Source organism: Dermacentor silvarum, chromosome 2 (assembly GCF_013339745.2).
Source record: "Dermacentor silvarum isolate Dsil-2018 chromosome 2, BIME_Dsil_1.4, whole genome shotgun sequence".
Taxonomy (NCBI): Eukaryota; Metazoa; Arthropoda; class Arachnida; order Ixodida; family Ixodidae; genus Dermacentor; species Dermacentor silvarum.
Genome location: NC_051155.1, coordinates 182,128,083 through 182,149,891, shown reverse-complemented (window position 1 = coordinate 182,149,891; position 21,809 = coordinate 182,128,083). Strand labels below are relative to the sequence as shown.

Genomic DNA, 21,809 nt, shown 5'->3' with positions numbered 1-21,809 from the left:
AGCGGGTTGTCATTTTCCCCATACGACGAGACGTTGGCATCATGTTGACAACAGCGGCTGCGGCGCGGCGCGGCCGCCATATCTTGAAAGCAATCTGCACCGTGCACAAAGTGCGCGCCCGCGCGGGCCTCATCTGGGATGTGGGCAAAGTGCAACTAGTGCCTGTAGAGTCGTGTGCGCTGTGCTTTCGACGTTTAGTTCGCATTGAAGCGAGACGGCACGGAGGTCAATTCGCTCGCTGCTATTGCCGCGCCTTCTCATTCCAGCGTGTTGACACCGAGTTGGGGTCATCGAGCGAGATGTGTTCATGTTTACCTGTGCGCGCGTGGCACCGTGCTTGGTAATTTAGTTAGTAAGCGAATGTTTACAAGTTTATATGGCCGATTGCCATTCAGAGCTGCTTCTGACATTGCTGTGGTGATTTGAGCCCTCATTTCGCCCGCCATGCATGTCTCATACGTGAGATCAATAACGAGGCCTAGTACATATTCTTTAATTATAAACGCGCCTGCATGCCGTGCACAGAAAAGAGGAGGAAAGCATCTGTGTTTTGGGAAAGCAATATATACAGTCGCCGACAGATTTTTTTGGACTCCAAGAATTCGGACTTGTTGGATATTACGGACTTCATAAATGCGCCATCAGGGTATCCGTTGAACTAATGCAATTTTGCAGCCGATTTTTCAGACGAATTTAGGCCCCAAAGTTTGATTTTCCGGACTAAATCGCTCGTTGGCCACCCTATCTTGGATTCCGCCATGTTAGATTCTCTGTTGGCTTGGCCAGGCTTGGCTGCCAATGGCCTGCTCTGTAGCCTCCAAGATTGGGAGGCGCACGCTATCAAGAGAGAGAGAGTGCACTATCCTTGAGTCTCGGAGGCCATGCTCGCTCTTCCTTAGCTGACAAACGCTTCAGGGGATCTTTCTTTTTTCTTTCTTTCTTTTTTTTTGCCAGCACTATCGTCAAAACCACCTAATGCAGGATCAGTTTTTTTTTTTTTTTTTTTTTTTTCGGATGCTATTTTGCACGTGGTGTGTCCCACGACCTACTGTAGTGCGTCTACAGAGCAGGTGTATCTCGGAGACATCTCATCTTGGTCTGTGTTTGTGCGGCTTTGCATTTGTGTGATCGGCGCCACCTCCTGTGCCTTCGCAAGAGCCAAGTGGTGCGAATTAACGAGGATCGTTTCGATCTCCATGGCGATCTCCGCCAACGGAGGTCGCCAACACGGTGATGCTTTTGTAGACTGTATACGGAGAGGACGTCAGTCTTGCGCTAATTCAAGAAAATCCTATCGCCTCAAAGTGTAGTAAGGCAGGGCATTATTAGATATTTTTATACCACCCTAAGCCTAATAAATTTTATTTTTTTGGGTGAACGAGTTTTTCGGTCCGCGAGGTCCGGAAAATCTGTCGGCAGCTGGATATATGTGTATAGTCATTTTTCTGTGCTTGTTCATGTGAACGTACTGTGAGCACATTTGAACATTAGCACTGTATTTCGCTTTTACGGAAAATAGACCAACTAATTGTGAGATCCTCTGAACCATCTCGTTTGCAGGCCCTCCTGGTGAGAGAGCGTGTGTTGGGTCCTGCGCACCCAGACACGGCGTACTACATTCGTTACCGTGGCGCTGTGTATGCGGATCTTGGGGACTTCAACCGCTGTGTGGCCCTCTGGCTCTATGCACTGGACATGCAGCAGCGCTGCCTTGAACCGTTCAACCCCATGACTCAAAGTAGCCTGCTGTCCTTTGCAGAGCTTTTCTGTTTCATGATGGCTGAGGCCAGGCCTGCAAGGTCAGCAGCGTGTTCTCAATTAAATATGCTGTTCGCCAGCTGCTATGCTTTGGCACTGTGGTGAACATGTCCACTTCATTTCATTCTTGACAGTGCTTAAAGGGACACTAAATATAAACACTAAATAAGTTTAGACTCATATAAAATATTCAGTGAAAACATTTATTTTTGTTAATTTTGCGGTAAGAGGTTGTTCACTACAAGAGAATGTCAATGTCACACTTACATTATTTTAATTTGGCACCGAAACTACAGTGCCAGTACGACGGTGTGATGTGTGAATTTCAAAGTGGTTGGTCTAGTCATGGGCCGCCATCCTGTTTGTGATCCTCGTGGAGTTGTTTGATAAATGCGGGATATCAAACATGCAATGCATTGTTGGGAGACGACATGTGATGGTCCTTAGATAGCGTTATAAGTGCTATCTGAATGTGATGATGACGGACATGAAGTGTAAATTTTATTCAATGGAGGTAAACATCACTTCTTTAATGTTTCCTGATTGCCAGAATAGGAGGCATGCTACATTTTCCTTGGTAAAGAATCTGGTGCACGTTGGATTTCTATTTTGTTTAGGTGCTCTAAATCATTTCTACATTAATGTCATAATGAGCTCTGATGTAACTTGAAGGTTAGTTTTCTACTTTGAACCCATGAAAACTATGTGCGCGCTATAGGTTTTGAGGCGTGTTAGAATCAAGTAAATATACCAAGTGAAGCAGCAGGTGGTGTTTGGGTGGTTTTTGTGCCTCTTTTGATTTGACCCATTAGATAATTCGATTGACATCGTTGATGTCATTATAGTTGAATAAACACAGATCAACTCTTTTCGTCTTTAGTGTCTCTCACCCTCAGATACAGTGATAGTTACAGTAACCCAGTTAACCTAAAACTGTAAAAATAGGAAACATATTTGATAAGCGAAATGGCAGATATAGCCCGCTGACTGAGTATCAACCACATTCAGCCTTTGCAAAATGGCGCCAGTAATATTCTCGGTCGATCACTTTGACATGCATCGACACCAGGCACATCGGCACTTATGGGCAACAGCATTTTCTAGCACTGTGCTGAGACAGCGCTCTTGGTATTGAGTCAGATGATTGATCCTAATGCAAGATGAAGCCAGTTATTCGAGGAGTTCATAACCGGTTCCAGGCATGCAAAAAGTTGATGCTGTTAATGTCTGTAGCATTCCGAATAATTTGACTTAAAAAACTGAACTTGAATTGTGGGAAACTGGTCACACCTTTAGCAAGCACGTGTGCTGTTTTCGTCTCACCATCGCATGAGCATGAAGCAAGAGTTCTTACAAGTCACAGTCTCAGCGGAAACTATATGCGCGCATGGCGCGGAAGTGGATGCTTCACAGTCTAGCGTTAAGGTGCAGCCAATGCAACCAGTGGCGTTCGGCATGCTTTGACGCTCCCAGCGTGGGCATATAACATGTCTTATCTCACGCCGGATCTGCTAGAACAGACATCTACTACATTGTGCTCTACCATGGCTAGCCAGCAGCATGTTGGCTTACAGTTTGGGTGCACTGAAAAGAGTGCGTCAAGTTTGTGCCTTCATCAAACGTAAAAGCGCTCGCTCGCCGCACACTTGTGGGCATGCGTTGTGGCAACAGCTGATAGCCGCGCTCGTGCGACCTAAACCAGCTCAGGAAGTATGCGTGAGCTAGACAGAAGGGGAGAAGAATCAGTTGGAGCACGGCTTGTGGCTCGACTAGCAAGATTGGCACCTCGCTTGCATCTGCCAGGTGAAAAGAGAGTGCAAGCAATGCTGCCCCATTGCCTAGGGCAACTCGCACGCATTGGACCATAGCGCAAAATAGCAATGGTTGGGTGTCGGTTCTCTCTGGTGTGACCTTGGCCGGCATGCTGCTAAGTAGAGGCGTGTTTCACTGGGAGTGTTGTTAAGGCCTCTCATGCTTGAGATACCACAATCTGGCACAACTAGACACAACCACGAGGCACGTGCCGAGGTTCATTGATGCTAATAATAAGGGTTGCCATTGTGACAGAATTCTGTTATACTTTTGGGGGATATTGCTGCTGCATACCAAGTATGGAAACCTTTCAGTAGTGACTTTTCCGTGGTATTTTTGCAATTGAGATTTCGAGACATCCATGGTCTGGTGCAAGAACTTTGAGATAAAGGCTGAGAAACTTATGGAGTTGATGCTGCACCGGGCAAAATTTTGCCACTGTAACCAATATTTTGATATATCAGAGTTACAGTTAACAAGGGTTTACTGTATTTTCAGGAGAGTGAGTTGCTTCCTTATACAGGAGTGTACCATGTATTCTGTGAGGCTGTGACTGCGTGTGCAAGGGGGAGACCTATGACTTCACCCAATGTTTGCCTTCCTTTTGGATTCCCATAGGCCATCGCGACGCCAGCTGGCCCCTGTTGAGTTTGGAGATGTTCTTGCTGTCTTCGAGCGTGCTGTGACGGAGCTTGTGTCTGCTGGACGCCACATGCCAGAACCAGCTGAGGGTGTCCAGCGCACGTTGGTTATTGCACTGCAGCTAGCAGCTCTCCTGTGTCGGCTGCAGGTTGGGCCTTTTACATTCATGAGTACTGAAATCTCTGAAGTTTAGATGTCTAATATTATTTGTGTAACCGGCATTCAGTGAAACACCTCATTTTGTCCTGTTGCCCCAAGTAGAACTGAACACTTCTATTGATAAACATTTATACAACCCAGTCCATCTCACTGTTGTAGAGAACACTAGGCTGATAAATACAGTTAATTTTGGAATGCTTAACCGGCCTTTCACACACAAACGCAAACGCGCGTGCTTAAGGTGAGACTAGTATAAAAGAAACTAACAGCAACAAAAGATTGTGAGCTTTTGAGAAATGTTGCTAATTTTGGGCCCACATTTTGTAACATTCCATTTCAATTTCTATTCTTTTATTATCACACAGTACGTGAGTCGCATCTCGGCCAATGACAAAGGGGGAAAAGAATGAAAAAAAGAAATGGAACGTTATAAAATACAGTCAAACCCGCATATATCGAACTCGCAAAAAAACAGGAATTAGTTCGATATATCGAGTAATTCGATATAGAACATTTAAAGACTTAAAACCCCAGAAAGAAGAAGGACGTACAAAACGCACCTCATTAAAAAAGTGTTCTTTACTTCCTAAATGCATGTGTGGCGGGCATATTAGCGCGAGAAATTGTCGCCAATCTTCTGCTTTTTCCTTTTTAAAGCATTGTTGAGCATACACTTTTCAACATTGTCGAGTGACTCGGGAAAAGCTGAGCCCACAGCCTTCTATGGACGCGCAGTGGCGGCGAACAACGCTCAGTGCATGAAGTGCATTGGAACACGTGGGTGGGTCGGAACTGGTTGGGTCCTCGCAGTTACTGTTGCCGGCAAGATTACTAGCCAGATCGGCAACGATGTCTTCGTCAGCGAGCTCTCCAGTGGCTGCAACATGGTCGTCGATGGTGACGAACTCTGTCGCTGCAGTCCCATCACAAACGGCACCCAGGAACTCAGACAGCTGGCTAAACAAATATCAAGTTCCTCAATTGGTTCATCGCAATTTTTGGATGAGCTTGTGCCAGCCGCGCCAGAAACACACACAGAGTCTCCACAGTGAGGGAAGCAATTCTGAAGTTTCTTTTTTGACGTCAGTCAATGATGCATTCAGCATCGTTATTGCACCCAGGAGGTCAATTTTCAACTCCCAGCCAGTGCAAAGGTTTAGCAAAAGCCGTTGCACAAGGCGATTTCTATAGCCTGCCTTCAGTGCACGAATGACACCTTAGTCTAAGGGCTGCAGCACCGAGGTTGTGTTCAGCGGCAGGAAACGAAGCTTGACATTGCTAACACTTACCTTACAATGATGCGCAGAGCAATGATCAACGAGTAAGCAGAATCTTCTGCCTTAGCTCAGCACGACTTTACCGGTGACAGCCCGGCCTACAATGCTGTGACGCTCTTTAATACGCTGCAGCCAACCTGAGCCGCCTTTGAAGTCGGGTCTGTTCAGAAGGGAAAGCGAAATCAATCATTCACTTTCTGTTCAATTACGGGGCCAGAAATCGGGAATTTTTGCGACCTAACATCCATGAGCCACTTGTACACTGCTGCCTCCACGTCTTCAAATGCAGCCGTGTATACTCGTTGGGCGCCGGTATCACCTGGTCTCTTGTCCGCCTTAGCCGTAACGGCCTTATTTTTCAGTATCGTACTCGGTGTACTTCTTGGGATGCTGTATGCTGCGGTGACATCCGACTTCTTTTCTCCACATTCAACTCTTCTGATGATTTCTAGCTTTGCGGATATTGGCAGGTTCTGCCGGCAGCCATCTTTTACGAAGCGGACGAGCGCTGCGTTCCGAGGACGCGACTACACGCACAATTTTGCAACTTCACGAATGACAGAACACTGAAGCAATCGAGCCGATTGCATGCAGGTGCACGTAGTCATGAGTGAAAGAGAGAGAGAGAGTAGTCGAACAACTTTTTCTGGGGGGGGTCGCTGTCCGAGAGAGCGAAAGCAGCGCCACACGCTTGCAGTTGGGGTAAACCACTTTGTCTGGGGGGGGGGGGTAACAACGGCTGGCGCGGTCGCCGGTCCCGTATACGGCGCTCGCTGTGCAGGAAAGCCAACTTCTGGGGTAGTTTTGCGCTGCCTGAAGTTCGATATATCTATAGCGGCTGCTATTTTTGTTTGATGTAACCGTACTTTTTGCTATATATTCTCATTGTAACATTACGGTGTTCAAAAATGTTCGATATACGGCGTGATTCGATGTAAACTCGACTGTATTGCCTTTGTTCTCCTTTTGGAGGACAGCACAAATGAGGCCTTGTATAAAATAGTATAAAGCACACAAAGTACCGTATAATGCGGAATGTAGGTCAAGGCTTTATGTAGGTCGACCCCTTACCTTGAAGCAAAGAAGTCAACATAAAAATTATTAGGCACAAAACTTTGTTTTATTCACAGTGCCGTCACTGCTCATTCGTTCGAGATGTCTTTACTTTCATCTGAAGACGACCGCTTCTCACTGGCTACGTCCCACAACATGTGCCGGTGCCGTCCAAGGAGTTGATGATGCAACATTTCTTGAATTCCCACACCACCATATCGTCGGGCAGCAAGCGCCAAGCCTGCGACACCTATGTGGCCACAGTGGCGAGGGGCGGCCTGCGCAGCCGGCCATACTTGTTAATTTAGTTATTAAGCGAATGTTCACAAGTTTATACGTCCGGTAAATCTACTATCCTTACTTTGTACAGCTGTCTACTAATTTGGAATTGCAATCGTTGCTTCACCTCTCGGGCGAAACCACGATTTTTTTTTTTTTTTTTTGCAGTTCTTGGAAAATTATCAACGGATTCTACTATCCGTGTGCGTTTGCTTCTTGCCCAAATCGTCGGCGATCACCTTCTGGAAGGCGTAAAAGTCCGCGCAACGTGATCTCACGAATGTTTTCGCATGCCACTGAACGCCTCAGCACATCGAGTGTAGGGAGTGTTTTGGCCGTCGGGGCTGCTGCAGCGGTCCTCGTCTTTATCGCTGGTCAAAGCATCAGCTAGGCTGTGATGTGGCCCGGTGCGCTCGACGGGGGAACCAATGAGAGATTGCATAGCCGCGTGACGTAGCTGGTTGCTTGGCGACTATGGATCCCCCTCAGATCCCGCTGTGCTGGCTTGTCTGTGCTGGTCACTCCGCAGGTTTGGCCACCGCTGCTGCTTACGTGTTCGTATGATCTGCAGCGGTTTGGCAACGCATTCAGAACAGTTGATTTTTTTCTATAAATGAGCAATATATTTCGGCCGGAAAATGTTACGAATTCATATCACGCCAAAATTCATACCAGCCGTGATCATATTGCCGGTGTTTTACTGTAAATGGAGCCCTTAAACTTTCCTCCTTGTTAGTCCTGATTCACGGGCAAGCTCGATAGCTTTGATGCGGATGAGTTCTGATGTCACTGATCTGGCGTGATGCTTGCGGATGGAATCCCCCACCTTGTCTTCGAGCTCAGGGTGCACCGCGTGGTGCCCGCGAAAGGACGTCTTCCACGTGTTGCACGCAGACAACTTGCCTTTCTGCGTCCTCCAGTATAGGATGCTTTTTTTTTTTTTGAGACGCCAAAGTGCCTCTGGGCAGACATGTTCCTGATAACTTCAGCATATTCTATCACCTTCATCTTAAAATGCCGCGACGAACTGACGTCGAGTACCAGTACCCATTTTGCAGGTGGTCGTGAACTTAAATCCAGGAATGATAGCTGCACAAAAAGGGAAGATGGCGTCGGTCGAACAGCGTCGGGCGCAGGTCAGCATAGAGGCGATAATGATGCGGATGCCAAAAGGTCTGCGGCTCCCACATGTTGCCAGACGACAATTGAGATTGTGCCAAGGACCGGTATATAAGTTGAGGGGTGTGGGGAGCACACGCCGCCACCTTCTCCCGCGGGTGCTCGCCGTCACTTGCGCACGTAGCGCACTCTGCGTGAGCCGGGCGGACATCTCGTGCAAGCGCAGCGCGCGCAGTGGGAGCCGGGCGGACACGGGAGAGATGCACTTTGCCCTCTCCCGGTTCTCGCTCGCCTCTCGCGACGCACGTGCCCGCGCGGGAAGAGGGAAAGTATCCGACGGGCGAGGAGGACATACCCCTCGCGAAAAGGTAAAAAGGTATAGAAGAGCGCGACCGAGAGACCCCCGGGGTCTCTGACCTCGCTACACCTACCTGCCCATACGGATATACCCGCTGCAACCCGTGAGTGACCTCGTTTGTGTGACTACCACACGCGACGAGGCAAGCCTATTTTATTACTTAATATACAGAGCGGACTTCCCTCTGCAAGTGTGTTTATTGCCCACAGCAATAAACGTTGAGTTGACTCGCTTGTTGCCTTATTCGCCTGAACCCTACGTAGCTGCGATTATACGTGCTACGGTTTGGGGAAGACCCCCACAGGGGTGACATTTTAGTAATATTTTTTGGAAAAAACCTGAACCTATATTCCGCACTGTACAGTAGATGTGAAGTAAAAAGGAAGGGATGTTTCTTGATATGGTCAGGTGCTATATCACTGCCACTTTGATTGAGGAACACGAGCAGACTGAAGTAAAAACATGTACGTGCATCTGCTGATAAATGTTGTGGACTGTGCTTCGTTTTTTTGACATTCACTGTTTCTCTCTCAGTCGCAGAGCAGCGTGGAGGAAGAGGCCTTCCGACGTGCTGCGTACCGGCTAGTGCACTTAGATCTGCGAGGCCCACGCGGAGAGACATGTCTGCACTTAGCATGTGGTCGTGCGCCGCCAGCCAGCCGCCAGGCTTTGGGTGCCGTCTGCCAGGAGGCTTTCCCTGCTCCACCTCTTGTGCGTCTACTACTCGAACTTGGAGCCGACCCCAATGCCACCGACCACGACCGGCGTACACCCTTGCATGTAGCGGCGCGCAGCAAACCATGCTCACGAGCTGCAGCCCTTGCGCTCCTGGCCCGCGGCGCACACCTAGACCACACCGATGCCACCGGTCGCACACCCTTGGACTATGCGCCCATGCTGGTGGATTGTAGCCCTCTTCGTTACACTGGCCTGCAGTGTCTGTGTGCACGTGCCATTGTGCGCTTTCAGCTGCCCTTCCAAGGACTGGTGCCACACCAGCTGGAGAGCTTCATCCAAAGCCATTGAACAATGTGGCAGGGCACGTGTGTTGCCATTACCCTCCTTCCCCTTCCTTACCGCCTCTCCTCGTCCGTTCTGTACGAGTCACTTTCTTTTCCCCAACCAGTCCTAGGTTCATAGAATTGCATGGGAGACTGCCAGGGTCTTTGTGTGGCTATTTTACTGTGGAGGCAGAAGTCAGGCTCCTTATTGTGGTGAAAAAGATGTTTTGAAAGCAGTTACTGGGTGTGCTGCACGATAATTTTTTTTGTGTGTGTGCTTAGTGAGTTGCCTTCTTGGGCTTGTAATACATAACTTTGCAAAACTTCTCCGAGGGGCTCTCAGTTGTTCTCATTCCACTGCTTGTTATAAAGCCCATAGCCAATGGAATTTCTGAGAGCTCTGTGTGCCATGGTGAAGAGGTGAGAAGCTGCCCAGCTAGCCTGGCAGACGTGGCCAAGGAGAAGGGCATATCACAAACTCCTGACATTGTGATAACCAGGATCTCTTTAAATGTAAAATAATTAAAAAAGACAAAGAAAGAAGCCTCATGACAATCCGGTGATGCAAAATGGCTATTCATCTGAATGCGACAGTTTTTCTGACAGAAAGATGCCAACTAATTGTTGAAATCTCCGGTTTCTCCAGAAGCACACCAATTGCCACTGCCAGTGATATTTAACTGATGAACTGGCAGGAAGCTTAGATGTAGTCATGAATGAGAACGACTTGCAAATGTCATAGGAGAGAAAAACTTTTAAGAAAATATTAAACTGATGGTAATGTGCATTGCTGAAGCTTCTCGTTCTTTCTGGTTCCGTGTGCTCATTATAGCCATGTTCTTTTGTTATAGATCACATGGTTATTCGCATGCAACAATAGCATTTATGAAGATTGCTTGCAAGCAAAAGTTTATGCAACATATGTCAGCACTAGGTGTAAAATGCCATATTTGCACGAGTATGTGGGAGGACCTTTGGGAGGACTAAACAAAATTTATGCTATTATGACATACAATGAGAACTAACAATACATAATATAACTGCATATATGAGTTTAGAACGTTCAAGGACAGCAGGGCATGCAGTTTGCTGTAGCAATACACCTGTGAATGATCTGCTGCTTGCACACATTGCAGTAACGGATTGCATTTTTCTCAGTGCTGAAACACGCTAACACGGAAATGATGCACCAATCCAAGGGGCCAGATTCACCATTGCAGTTGCACAGTGGCTCCGTTGCAGTCTCTTGTCACTGCAGACAGCTGCGCACTTCCTGTGCACCTGCAATTTTTCGTAGGACAAGAGAAGTTGGCTTTTCTGCAAAGCTTTTCTCACCTGGTGGTTGGGTTTGCAGAATTTTTTAAAAATGGGGGGGCAAGTCTCTCTACATTCGTGCAGATATGGCAGTTTGGTTTGAAGTGAAATTTACACCAAAGCCGCTGCTTATCAGACACTGTTGTTGTCAAAGATAGTGTTGCTTATGCTTCGTCACAGTATCAATCAGGGTATGCATTATGTCACATCTTATTTTCTTGTACACTGCATTTATTTGGCTTTTAAGAAAAAAAAATACCTCAGTGTTGTATTCGAAAATCTCAATAAGTGGGTCCAGCTTGCTCTTTTTGACAGTGAGCTTTTGAGAAGATGTAAAATTACTGTTGTGCCACCTAGTGCATGTTGGAGCATCAGAGTTGTGCGGTTAGCTCGTCTTGTGTGCTTCATTTTTGTTTTATAGTTTAAATATTGCCAAGGTCAAGTGCTTCTTGCAATGAAGTTTGGTAAAATGGTTTGGAATCAAAGTGCCAACATGTTTTGTTATATTTAATGCAATTGCCATTGAGCTTAACAATCATACTAAAGACACGTGTTCCATATCTTGGAAGTGTAGATGCAGACATCTGGGATGGCAAGCAGCTGCCTCAGCCAAGTGTACCTGAAAACATTGTAAGAGCCTTTTGCAGCTAATTTCTGAAGGTTGAGCAATAAGACATTACCCACTTATTTTGCTTTAAGAAAGTAGACTATGTGACAAGCGAGCTGACATAGCTTTTTCAAGGTTGTAGGGGTATGTACGTTCATTCATGGAAGTGGATTGCATTCACAGATGATTACATTGAAGGGTAGTAATACTTAATAGAAAATATGTTGGCACTTTCTGATCCTGAACCCATTTACCAAACCTGTCAGACGCTGTAGTGAGGTCATATAGCTGTTGCAAAATTATAATAAACAGTTTCACGAACTGTTAAGGTGATGGTTGATACAAGAAACCTTTCCAGTGATTTACTTTTCAGTTAATCTTGTGATTGAAAAAGCACTGTGTGGTTCAACAATGCACATAAACGTACTAAGGAGTCGGGAGATTTGTTTGTAATATACTTGCATAAAGATTTGTTTGAGCTGTGTTTGAGAATTTATGGTATTCCTACCATTGTATCAGAGGCAACAGTTGTGCCCTTGCCACCATTGCGCATCTTTCTATTGGACTGCTGATGCTCAGAACGACTTCATTTTGGTTAAAGTACTGAATGGGCTACTGTCAACCGCTAAGGAAATACCGAGAGTTGGCTGCAGGGGAAAATAGGCTGTGATATGAGCAGGGAAGTGGCGTTAGAAGCTTCTTGCAGTTGCTCGTAATCTCATTTTCTATGTAATCTAAACTGCAGAGACAAAAGAGTCTGCTGTTTTGCAGGATGTTTTGGCAGCTGTTGCGATGCCGATGAGGTGTAAACTGCGCCTGTGAAAAGAAAACGTGATGCATGGTTTTAATTGTCTTCATTAAATTGTGGTACATGCATCAAAGTAACTGGTCATCAATATTGGTCTTCACATCATATACAGTAGGGGTGTCCAAATATTCGAAACTTTCGAATAATGTGCTATTCGACCAAATAGTCATAATTCGATTAGGTCCTTGAATCGAATAGTCACTATTTGAAAATACTAATATTTTTCTAATACTTTACGTCACTGACTGTACATGATCAAACATGAAATTTAAGCAAAAGCGCGTTATTTTTCGCTCATTCACAGTGGACATAACGTACTAGAGCACTCGGCTTCGCTCAATGAGCAAGACCTACCTGGCTAAGTACAATTAATCGCCATAAAATGTTGTTTAGACCCGGCATTTGGCAGTGACAATTATTTGGTCCTTTTATATGTACAGCACCTGTGTCCTCTTATCAGATTAAATCGGAATATGTTTCATTGCAACGTACTTTATTCAATAGTGGCATTATCTGCCGCTGCATTTTGAACTAAGGAAAAGGTGCCTTTTATCACGCTGCTGTTGCTGCAGGCATGCAATGTCTGGTCGTGACAGTATACACAGATATTAATTGGTCCGCAAGGTTACCTTTATAAACTTTAGATGATTTAATGCATGACCACATATTCTCTGAAGAACCCCGAGTTTGCAAATAATGTGTTTAATTGTTCCAAATTCTCCCTTTGTGCTTTTAATAAAGCATGCTTTATAATGTGCAGTGTAATGACAAACTTTCTATTGTGAAAACCAGGATGTTAAAATTGTTTTCTATTATTGGTTTGGGGGGAGGGCTGTACATTATTTTCGAACTATTTGAAAAATACTCAGTTCGCTATTGGCATTATTCAATTTAATCTCAAAAACTGCTATTCGTACACCCCTAATATACAGTAATAAACTGTGATGTGGCACCACTGTAGCCACTGTTACTAGCTGCAAATTTCTTGCACATACTTCAACCTGTACGTTAGGCTAGCATGAATTTGTATGTTTTAAATACTGGAGGGGGAAACTTGTTTGAAACAGATGCTTTTTCCATAACCATGCATGAAAGCTAGGAATGTAGTTGTCTGAAGGCATCGCCAATGAAAGAAACAAACCATCAAATACATGAGTGCCCACACTCTACTCTAAGACCTGGAATGAGTTGATATATAAACTGGGTGCTAAGTCTGTTCATCAGTCAGACAAGCCACATTAACAAACATTGCTCATTTCTGAAAGGCTTAACAAAAAGAACTGCAGCTTGAATGAGTAGGACCTGTTTTAAACCGTTGCTGTAGACAACTGCCCAATCTGATTGGACGACTGCATCTTTATGCTGATGTAAGCAAGTGCAATGTTTTTTTTTTTTTTTTTTTGCTTGGATGTAACATACTTCAAAACGCTCTACTAAAAGTATGCAGTGTGCATGTTAGCGGACATCCACATGCTAACCTAGGCAAATAAAGCATAAACTTAATTTAGTGAATTATATGTCCAGCTGTTTATGATCACCAAAGCTTCCCACACAGCTGCCTCACTTCATCACACTGCTGAGAGTATTTACCATGAAATTTGACTGTAAACTGCTGTTTCTCAGATGGTTTTCTTAAGACATATGCTTAGTTCATTTCCTGGTCTGTACATATACACATCATCTGACTGGCATGCGCAGAGAACTCCCACCAGTGTTGGGAAACCAGAATGCACAGCGTGGAGGCGATGATCATAATTTATTTCCTCTTCTCTACAAACTGCACCCTGCTAGTGCCACTGCTTGCTTCAATATTAGGCCATTAAAGGTGCGGACATTGTCACGTCTTTTGCTGTACCTGTTGCAAGCTGCGACACGTCTGCGTGGTGGCACAGGTCATGTGCACACAGTGGCAAAGGCTCAAGACCTCGGCCACCATGCCCAAATGTTTCTTGGCATGCTACTACAAGCTCTCACTGTAACAAAGAATTTTAAAGTGCAGTTATGTCTTGTGCTTGCTTGTCTGTCTCACTTGTTTCTTGGAGAGGATTGAAATACTTGCAGACTGTTTACTTAGCACATTAGGGAGGCAGCTTTCGTTCTGCAAATCTCCGAAAAGTTTATACTGCAGGCTTTTAAGTTCAGCTTTAAAACGACAGCAGAGGAAGAGAAAAAGAGTGCAAATTCAGTTTCATGCCAGGTTCTGATGCAAGATGCTGTAAAGGATATGTTACACTGGACGCACTGGAGCAGTATGTTGGATTGGACATGGAAGTGATTATGTTTACATTATTTTGATTGTACATACGCTTTAGACACATTTTAGACTTGCTCTTTCACGACTGTAATTTTGATTTTTTTCTTCTTGTTGTCCCCAACAAAAAATAAAAAATAAAAATTAGGAGCATTATGTGTTTGTTTCTGCATTGGAATGGTGGGATGCTTAAATCATGGGGAGTTAGAAAACATCTTTGTTCTGCTGGAATAATTGGAGCTGCAAAAGTCTCCTCCTTAGCCTTGTTTGAACACAGAAAGCAAAAAAAGAGTTTAAAGTCGAGTTGTAGAGCATGGTACATAGTTGGACTGCGACATTACACTTGGGAGGCCCTCCCAGAGGCCTATTGCACGCTGCGTTTCCAGTTTGTCATATCAATATTTTCCTTGCATTGGGCTGGCAGATGGTTTTACAACTGCACCTCAAGCATGTGAGTGGACCTTTATTGTCATGAAGTTGGCTAGTTCAGTTCTACATAAGGCATGAACTTTCCAAACACTGCAGAAGTTGATTGCAGTAAAGCTATTCTCGTAAACAATTGTAACCTGACACACCATGGTGAATATAATGCAAAAAAGAATGTGTAGACTTTTTCACACTGCCATGTGACATAAGCTTGGGCAAAAGTTAATCATAACCTGTAGCATTTCCATGTACTATGAAAATGCACCAACTGCTACCTACTCATGTCGTAAATGGTTGCAGATGCTGTATGCATGGCCAAAGGCATCAAAAATGAACTGCTGCTAGATTTTCTTGTTGGCCGCTGTACAACTCCAGTTGACATGATCAGTGTGCCCAAAACAAAAAGCGTTCACAGGAATTTGCGAGATTTGAAGCGATCGGCAGTGGACGAACAAGAACCTCAGCCTGGCAGCCAGTGTTATGACAAAGGGACTTATCTTGATCAGGGTTCTGTGAAGGGTTCCCTTTGTCAAAACGTTGGCTCCAGGCTGAGGTTTCCCTGGTTTGTTTGTTGTTTGCTGGGTTACATAGGAAAACCTCATGTTCTCATTAGCCTGCAGCAGCTTGTGCTTACCCTTCAGCTTGCATTTCTGGATTTGCTCAGTGCCTATGTGACATGCCACTCTAGATCCTTGCATTTGTCCTTTCTTGCCGAGTGTTTTCCACTGTACGGGCTTGGCTGTTGCATGCTTTCCATATTACGTGGCCTTCTCTCTCTCTCTTTCTCTCTCATGCTGGTGCTGCTGTTGCCTGTTGTGTGTTTCACCATTGTCTTGCCCTCTGCTTCAGTGTCAAAATAGTAATAGACCCAATTTTATCCCACTCGGAGTGCATGATAACAGTAGTTTTTGACGCTTTCCAGCTGTATTTCAGTTCAAGGCAACATTGAGGGGAATGCTAAGAACAATTTCATTGTTCATTCAGTGAATTTTAGAGGGATGTTGCACAGTGCATTTTCTGAACCCCACTCCTCTTGTAATTTTATTCTCACCTACCTGGCTTTCTTATCTTGAGGGCTAAGTGGGTTTTTGATGGTACGAACTCGTTTCTTACCATAGTTTCCTTTAAGTTTACCGAGAACTACTACTGCCAGCGTGCTTTGTGGCAGTGGTGGCATAGTGAAACTCGTAGGTCGAAAGTTTTCATTTTTCTCCAGGGGAGGGAGGGGGGGGGGGGGAGCTGGGGCCCGACCAGCTTTGATATATATATATATATATATATATATATATATATATACTTATAACGTAAGTCGCCGGAGTCGCGAATATCTGCACTATAAGCAGTACCGCACTGTAACCACAACAACGATTTTCAAGCCCTGCACGTATGCAAAACATGTAGACCAAGCATGTAGACACGCTTTGTACTATCGCGATGTAGCCGGTGCTCTTCAAGCTCGACAGCTTTGCACCGAGTCAACACGAAACATCTGTTTGCCGCAACCGCTGCAGAAAAAACCGTGACCGCTATCGACGCGGTTATGGATGGCGACTTTGCGGTGCTGAAGGCATGTGCCCGACGCACGCACCGAGTCTGGACGAATTAACTACCATTCGCTGCAACAACTGGGGGGCAGTCGAAACCGCAGTCGCTGTGTGATCATCGATCACGACTACGCAGTTTTTAGGCACGCGGCCGACGCGCGTACCGAGTAAAAACGAAACTACAGTTCGCCGCAACCGCTGCGGAGAAAACCGAGGCTGCTGTCAATGCGATCGTGGATGACGACTACGCAGTTACGAAAGCCCGCAGCCAACGCGGTGTTATGCGCGGCAGTAAACACAAGAATACAGGCTTTTTAAGGACACAAATACGCTCGAAGCATTCTGGTGTTGCTGCGATTCACGTACGATTTCAACTGATGGCTGTGGCGATGCGGACTCCGCCGCTTCGTTTTGGTTGGACGCTAGCGCCGTTCTTGCTCTGCTCTTTTGCGTCGCACATTTGCGGCGCTCCTCGCTCACCAAGCTCCGAAAGTAGTCCGAATTAACCGATGTGCGGCCAAATAAGTCCAAATTAACGATAGTTTGATTGCATTGAATAATGCATACTCCGGCCGGGAGCACGCACTTGTTGAGAAACGTGCTCCCTGCCGCCCTTGTCGGCAAGATTTTCCCGCGGAAGCCGCATTATAACCGGTATTTCGTCTTACGCGGCTACACTGTAAGTGGTATGCATATACATGGAGTTCTATGGGAGGGTAAATGGGAGTCAGAAAAGGCCGTGTTGTAGCCAGTTCTGCACTATAAACGGTCTGCACTATAAGTGGTCTATACTGTATATGGTTAATAGAACTATGACCCGCCGGGGTGGCTTAGTCAGCTAAGGCGTTGCGCTGCTGAGCACGAGATCGCGGGATCGAATCCCGGCCCCGGCGGCCGCATTTCGATGGAGGCGAAATGCAAAAACGCCCGTGTGCTTGCGTTGTAGTGCACGTTAAAGAACCCCAGGTGGTCAAAATTAATCCGGAGACCTCCACTACGGCGTGCCTCATAATCAGAACTGGTTTTGGCACGTAAAACCCCATTAAAAAAAAAAAAAAGGTTAATAGAATTATGGTAATGACGCTTTAGAGGGGGCTCCATGCTCCCGAGTCAGTTTTTTCATTGTCATTGGGAAAACACAGTCGACTAACTTCTTCATGAAGTCAGCTACAATTAGATTTTGTTGACATATTCTTTCGAACCATAGCCATAATATAAGGTCTGTAATTTATGGGCCATATAGTAAAAAAAATTTGGCAGTTTTCCCCAAAGGGTTGCGATAGCAATAGCGACAGTGATAGCAAAGTTTAGTGTTGCGCTTAAACTTCTCAGACAGCGTTCAAACAAAACGCGGGTGCGACATGTTGGCATAAGGCAGTTGCCTTATGCCAACATGTCGCAACTCCTAGGAATAGTGCCCTAGTAGCTACCATAGGCATCTCACAATGCTGCCGTAATAAGGAGCTTTGCTAGTGGCGTTACAGGCATTGCGCTTTGGTGGTGCACAAGATGAGATTGACGGGCAACCATTGGCGTTAGTCAGCGCCCAGTGAAATACGATTATTAAATAAGGTTAGCTTGACTTTAACTGCCCGTTCAGCTCGGAGCAGTGCATGCACACAGCAGCTCATCAGAAACAGTAGTGTGCTTATAGTGGCGTGCACACAATGTTCCTGCCAGCAGGGGAAGGCACAAAGTGCCCTGGCTCTCCCACCGAGGTGATTGAGCGTAGTGTTGATAGTGCATCAACTTGGCTTTGTCATTGTTGCAGCCAAATGCACTCCGCATCTCAGGAGGCTGTCTTAACACCCTATGAGCGAGCTGCACACGCACTATTAGCACCGAGAACGAACAAAAGTGGCGCTGCGAGCGCCGCTCGCATGACGTCATGGCAAGGATTGGCGCTTGTCGTCTGCTACAGTTCGGGCTGCGTCCGGGCGCCTTCTGCAACGTTTCCGTTTGTTCTCTATCGTTTCCCATGCTGCTGCACTTATGACAGGCATCTCAAATATATTTTGGCGATGTCTTGGTTCGTCAAAATTTATTGAAAGAGCTTATTTTCTAGACAACAATATATTTCTAAAAGGCAACGTTACAGTGCCGGCCAACGGAGGTCAGTCCGGAGCGGTGTGAGTTTTTCGTGCGCAGTTCTACACTCTGCAGCGGTAGCTGACGTGGATGATAAAAGCATTACCGCAAAAACATAGAACAATCTAGTTAAGCGCCATACTTGCCATGGTACCACAATCATGTAAGAAACGCTGGCTATATAGGACTTCTACAACATTTATCTTGATACCCACTAAATCTTTTTTGCTCATAACGAGCTGTTCATTGCCAAAATATTGAATTTTCGCATTTATTCACAGAAACGTTCAGCAGTAGCATGACGACTACACAACACATCAGTATAGATTCTACCAGTACCGTTTGCTTTTTCAACTGCTCAAAATTAAGCCGTTCTTAACCAGTTAATTTTAAGCCTGGTAATTTTAAGTAAAGCTAATTGAGGCTTTAGGCTGTTTGCCGCTCACAAAAAGGCATGGACTAATATTTATTCTCTTTTCAGTGCTACACGCTTTAGTCAGTAGAACAACTTAGCGCCACTTATTGCTTGGGGAACCGTTCTGACCGATCTACTTGGCGAAACTGACACAGCTGCTCGGCGCAACTTTTTGGGCGAAATATGTATTTTAGACCCTATGGCTACAGCCAGCAAGAAGCTGAAGGTTCATTCTATAGTGGTATGGCGCACATAGAAAATATCAGCATTCACAGGACGAGGTCAAAAATTAAGTGAATTCATATGAGGCTCGCATATAGGTATAGTTTTTTGTTTATGAGGCTGGTATACGATGGGGTCTTCTATGGGCTGATGCAGTGAATAGTTCTCAGTTTGTATAAACCCCATTGTGGTTCGAGACATTGTCATGCAGACGGTAGTTGCGTGACGATGTTGCATGTCAAAGCTGCCTATCGGAAGCTGCCTTTTCCAGGCAGCCGAAGCTGCACTCTAGTGCCTCGAGTATGTTATAGCCATTCTAATTGGCGCTGTAAAGGACCCCTTCACGGTTTCAATTTTATGTTGTAGTGAACGGAAGGGTTTCGCGAACAATGCGTGCCTCTTCATAACTTCATAATGATTGTCGGTTGCTTCCGTTGCGGGAGGTGTCACCATATTATCCATATATAGACCACTTCAGGCCACTATGAAACATTGCACGGTATGTAATTGCTTGGCTCTTGATATTAACCACGAACCTTTTCTTTCAGGTGATTGCTATACATACATGAAGCGCACTCGTGTTAACAGCCATGTAGATTGCTTTTTCTAGGTGGCTGTTTCGGAGAAAGGTGAAAGTAGTAGCAAATTTTTTTCGTGGAACATGCGCGCCTAACTCTTGTTTTTACGCATTACTGCAGCAGCCACTTTGAGTAGAACAACTCTACAAAGCAATTGGAAGCTTGACGAAAGCTTCGCAGGCAGTATCCTATTACTGATTTATATATAATGTTGGCACCAAATACCAATAGTGCTGTTCCGTGTAAAACGGAAAGTCTGCCATAAATAAGTACTAAAGCAATGTTAAGTTTCAAGCAAAGCGTCGTACAATTAAAATTTTTCATACTGAATTTGCAAACATTTTTACACAATGTTTACGAATAGACACGGTGCACCTCTGCGTTGCAAAAGCAGTAACACCTGCCACTATATATAGCCTCGATATCCAACCAACAAATTTTCACGATTCTCGCATTTTCGAAAAAGAGACTGCACTTTAGGCGTGACAGCAGAAAGCAGCCAAAACATGATTCAGGAAGTACGGCTGGCATGCCCCATACACCGAGCATACACGAAACAAACGAGCCCGCGCGGCAGGCGAGCGAGCCGGAGTGAGCGGCGTCCTGGCCATGACGTCACTCGGGTACAGGGCGCCACTCCAACTTCGCGCCGCTAATTGAGCAGAACAGCACGATAGCGGCTGCAGCATTTGTGTACCTTAATGTCCATATAATTACTACCACAATAAAATGTTTTGTGCTGTTCAAATACAAGATAATGTAGTGAATCCCAAATTGTGCATTAATGCTTGCATAAATTGTGGCATAACAAATGAAAGTGCCTCTCAAGGCACGTCAAGAACAAGCGTCACACTTGTACTGGCTAGGGGGCGTGCGAATATTCGAAACATTGGTATAATGAATTGAATAGTGTCCTATTCGACTCGGTCTTCAAATAGTCACTATTGGTAAATGCGAATATTTTTCGAATATGTATTTCAAAATGTCAACTGCTCCCAAATGAAAATAAAAATTGGAGCAAAAGTACGGTAAATTCTTACCCATACGGGCATAAAACATGAAACATGCATAGTGGAGCAGGCTACATCACTTAGGCACACTCTGAAGAGACTTGTGCATGCGAAGAAACTGCTTGTTCACTCTTAATGCTCCATTTGTGCTTTTGATAAATAATGCTTCATAACGAACTATGTAATGACAGAAACTGGCTAACTTTAAGACTACTAGGATGTGAACATTGTTTTATATTAATTGTGATAAGAGTTGTTCATTATCCGAAAAGTATTCAACATTCGATACGCTTCTGGCACTATTCGATTCGTATTCAATTCGGTCTCAAAAATGACTATTTGCACACCCCTACTCTGATACTATATGGCAACACTCATCCAGCCAGAGACAGACAACGTGACCTAGCACGGCGGACGTACCATATAGTACTATATATGTCACCTGTAAGAGACAATAAAGTGGAGGCGAAGAATTAATTCCCACCATATCTTGGATACTTCCTGCATTTGCCTTTACGCAGCTGAAAAGCATACAGACTGTTGAAACCAGGCTCCTACATATTTGCAACTTGAGGTTTAAAAACTTGGGAGGACGCTTAAGCTTCACCTTTAAGAGAGAAACGTGATAGCATTCAAGGATCCCTGACTACTTCTCAGGCTTCCCGGCAACTGCAGCCTATGTAACCGTAATGTTTACCGGGAGAACGCTATGCACGAAGGCGAGGTTTCTGGTAGAAACGTGGCCTCTTGCGTGGACCGATCCTTGAGGTAGTGCACAGCCGCACCAAAAAATTACATAATTTTCAGGTTTCTGTTATTGTCGCACTATTAATATTTCAGTCTGAGAAGATTTAACATAAAAGACATGCGCTGTCGGCGTTTTGTTTCATTACACTTTTTTTGTGGGCTGTCATTCTCAAAATTCTGAGGAATAACTTTGTCAAGAATGTAAGACAAGGTATGAGCAACTTTAGTGATAGCATGGTGTGGCAATATAACCCGCATATACCGCAGGTTAGAATCAGCTAGCGCAAGACAGGGGTAATTGGAGATCGCAGGGAGAGGCCTTCGTCCTGCAGTGGACATAA

At 45.2% G+C, this 21,809-nt stretch overlaps 1 protein-coding gene across 1 annotated transcript in view; it reads left to right on the top strand.

Moving 5' to 3' along the window:
• The window catches only part of LOC119442230 (protein fem-1 homolog CG6966), a 28,082-nt gene extending 13,534 nt beyond the window's left edge, over positions 1-14,548 (top strand). The window contains exons 6-8 of the mRNA XM_037707025.2: positions 1,561-1,799; positions 4,189-4,360; positions 8,992-14,548. Coding sequence (XP_037562953.1) covers positions 1,561-1,799; positions 4,189-4,360; positions 8,992-9,483 — 903 coding nt within the window. The 3' untranslated portion in view covers positions 9,484-14,548. The remainder of the gene's footprint in view (positions 1-1,560; positions 1,800-4,188; positions 4,361-8,991) is intronic.
• The last annotated feature ends 7,261 nt before the right edge of the window (positions 14,549-21,809 follow it).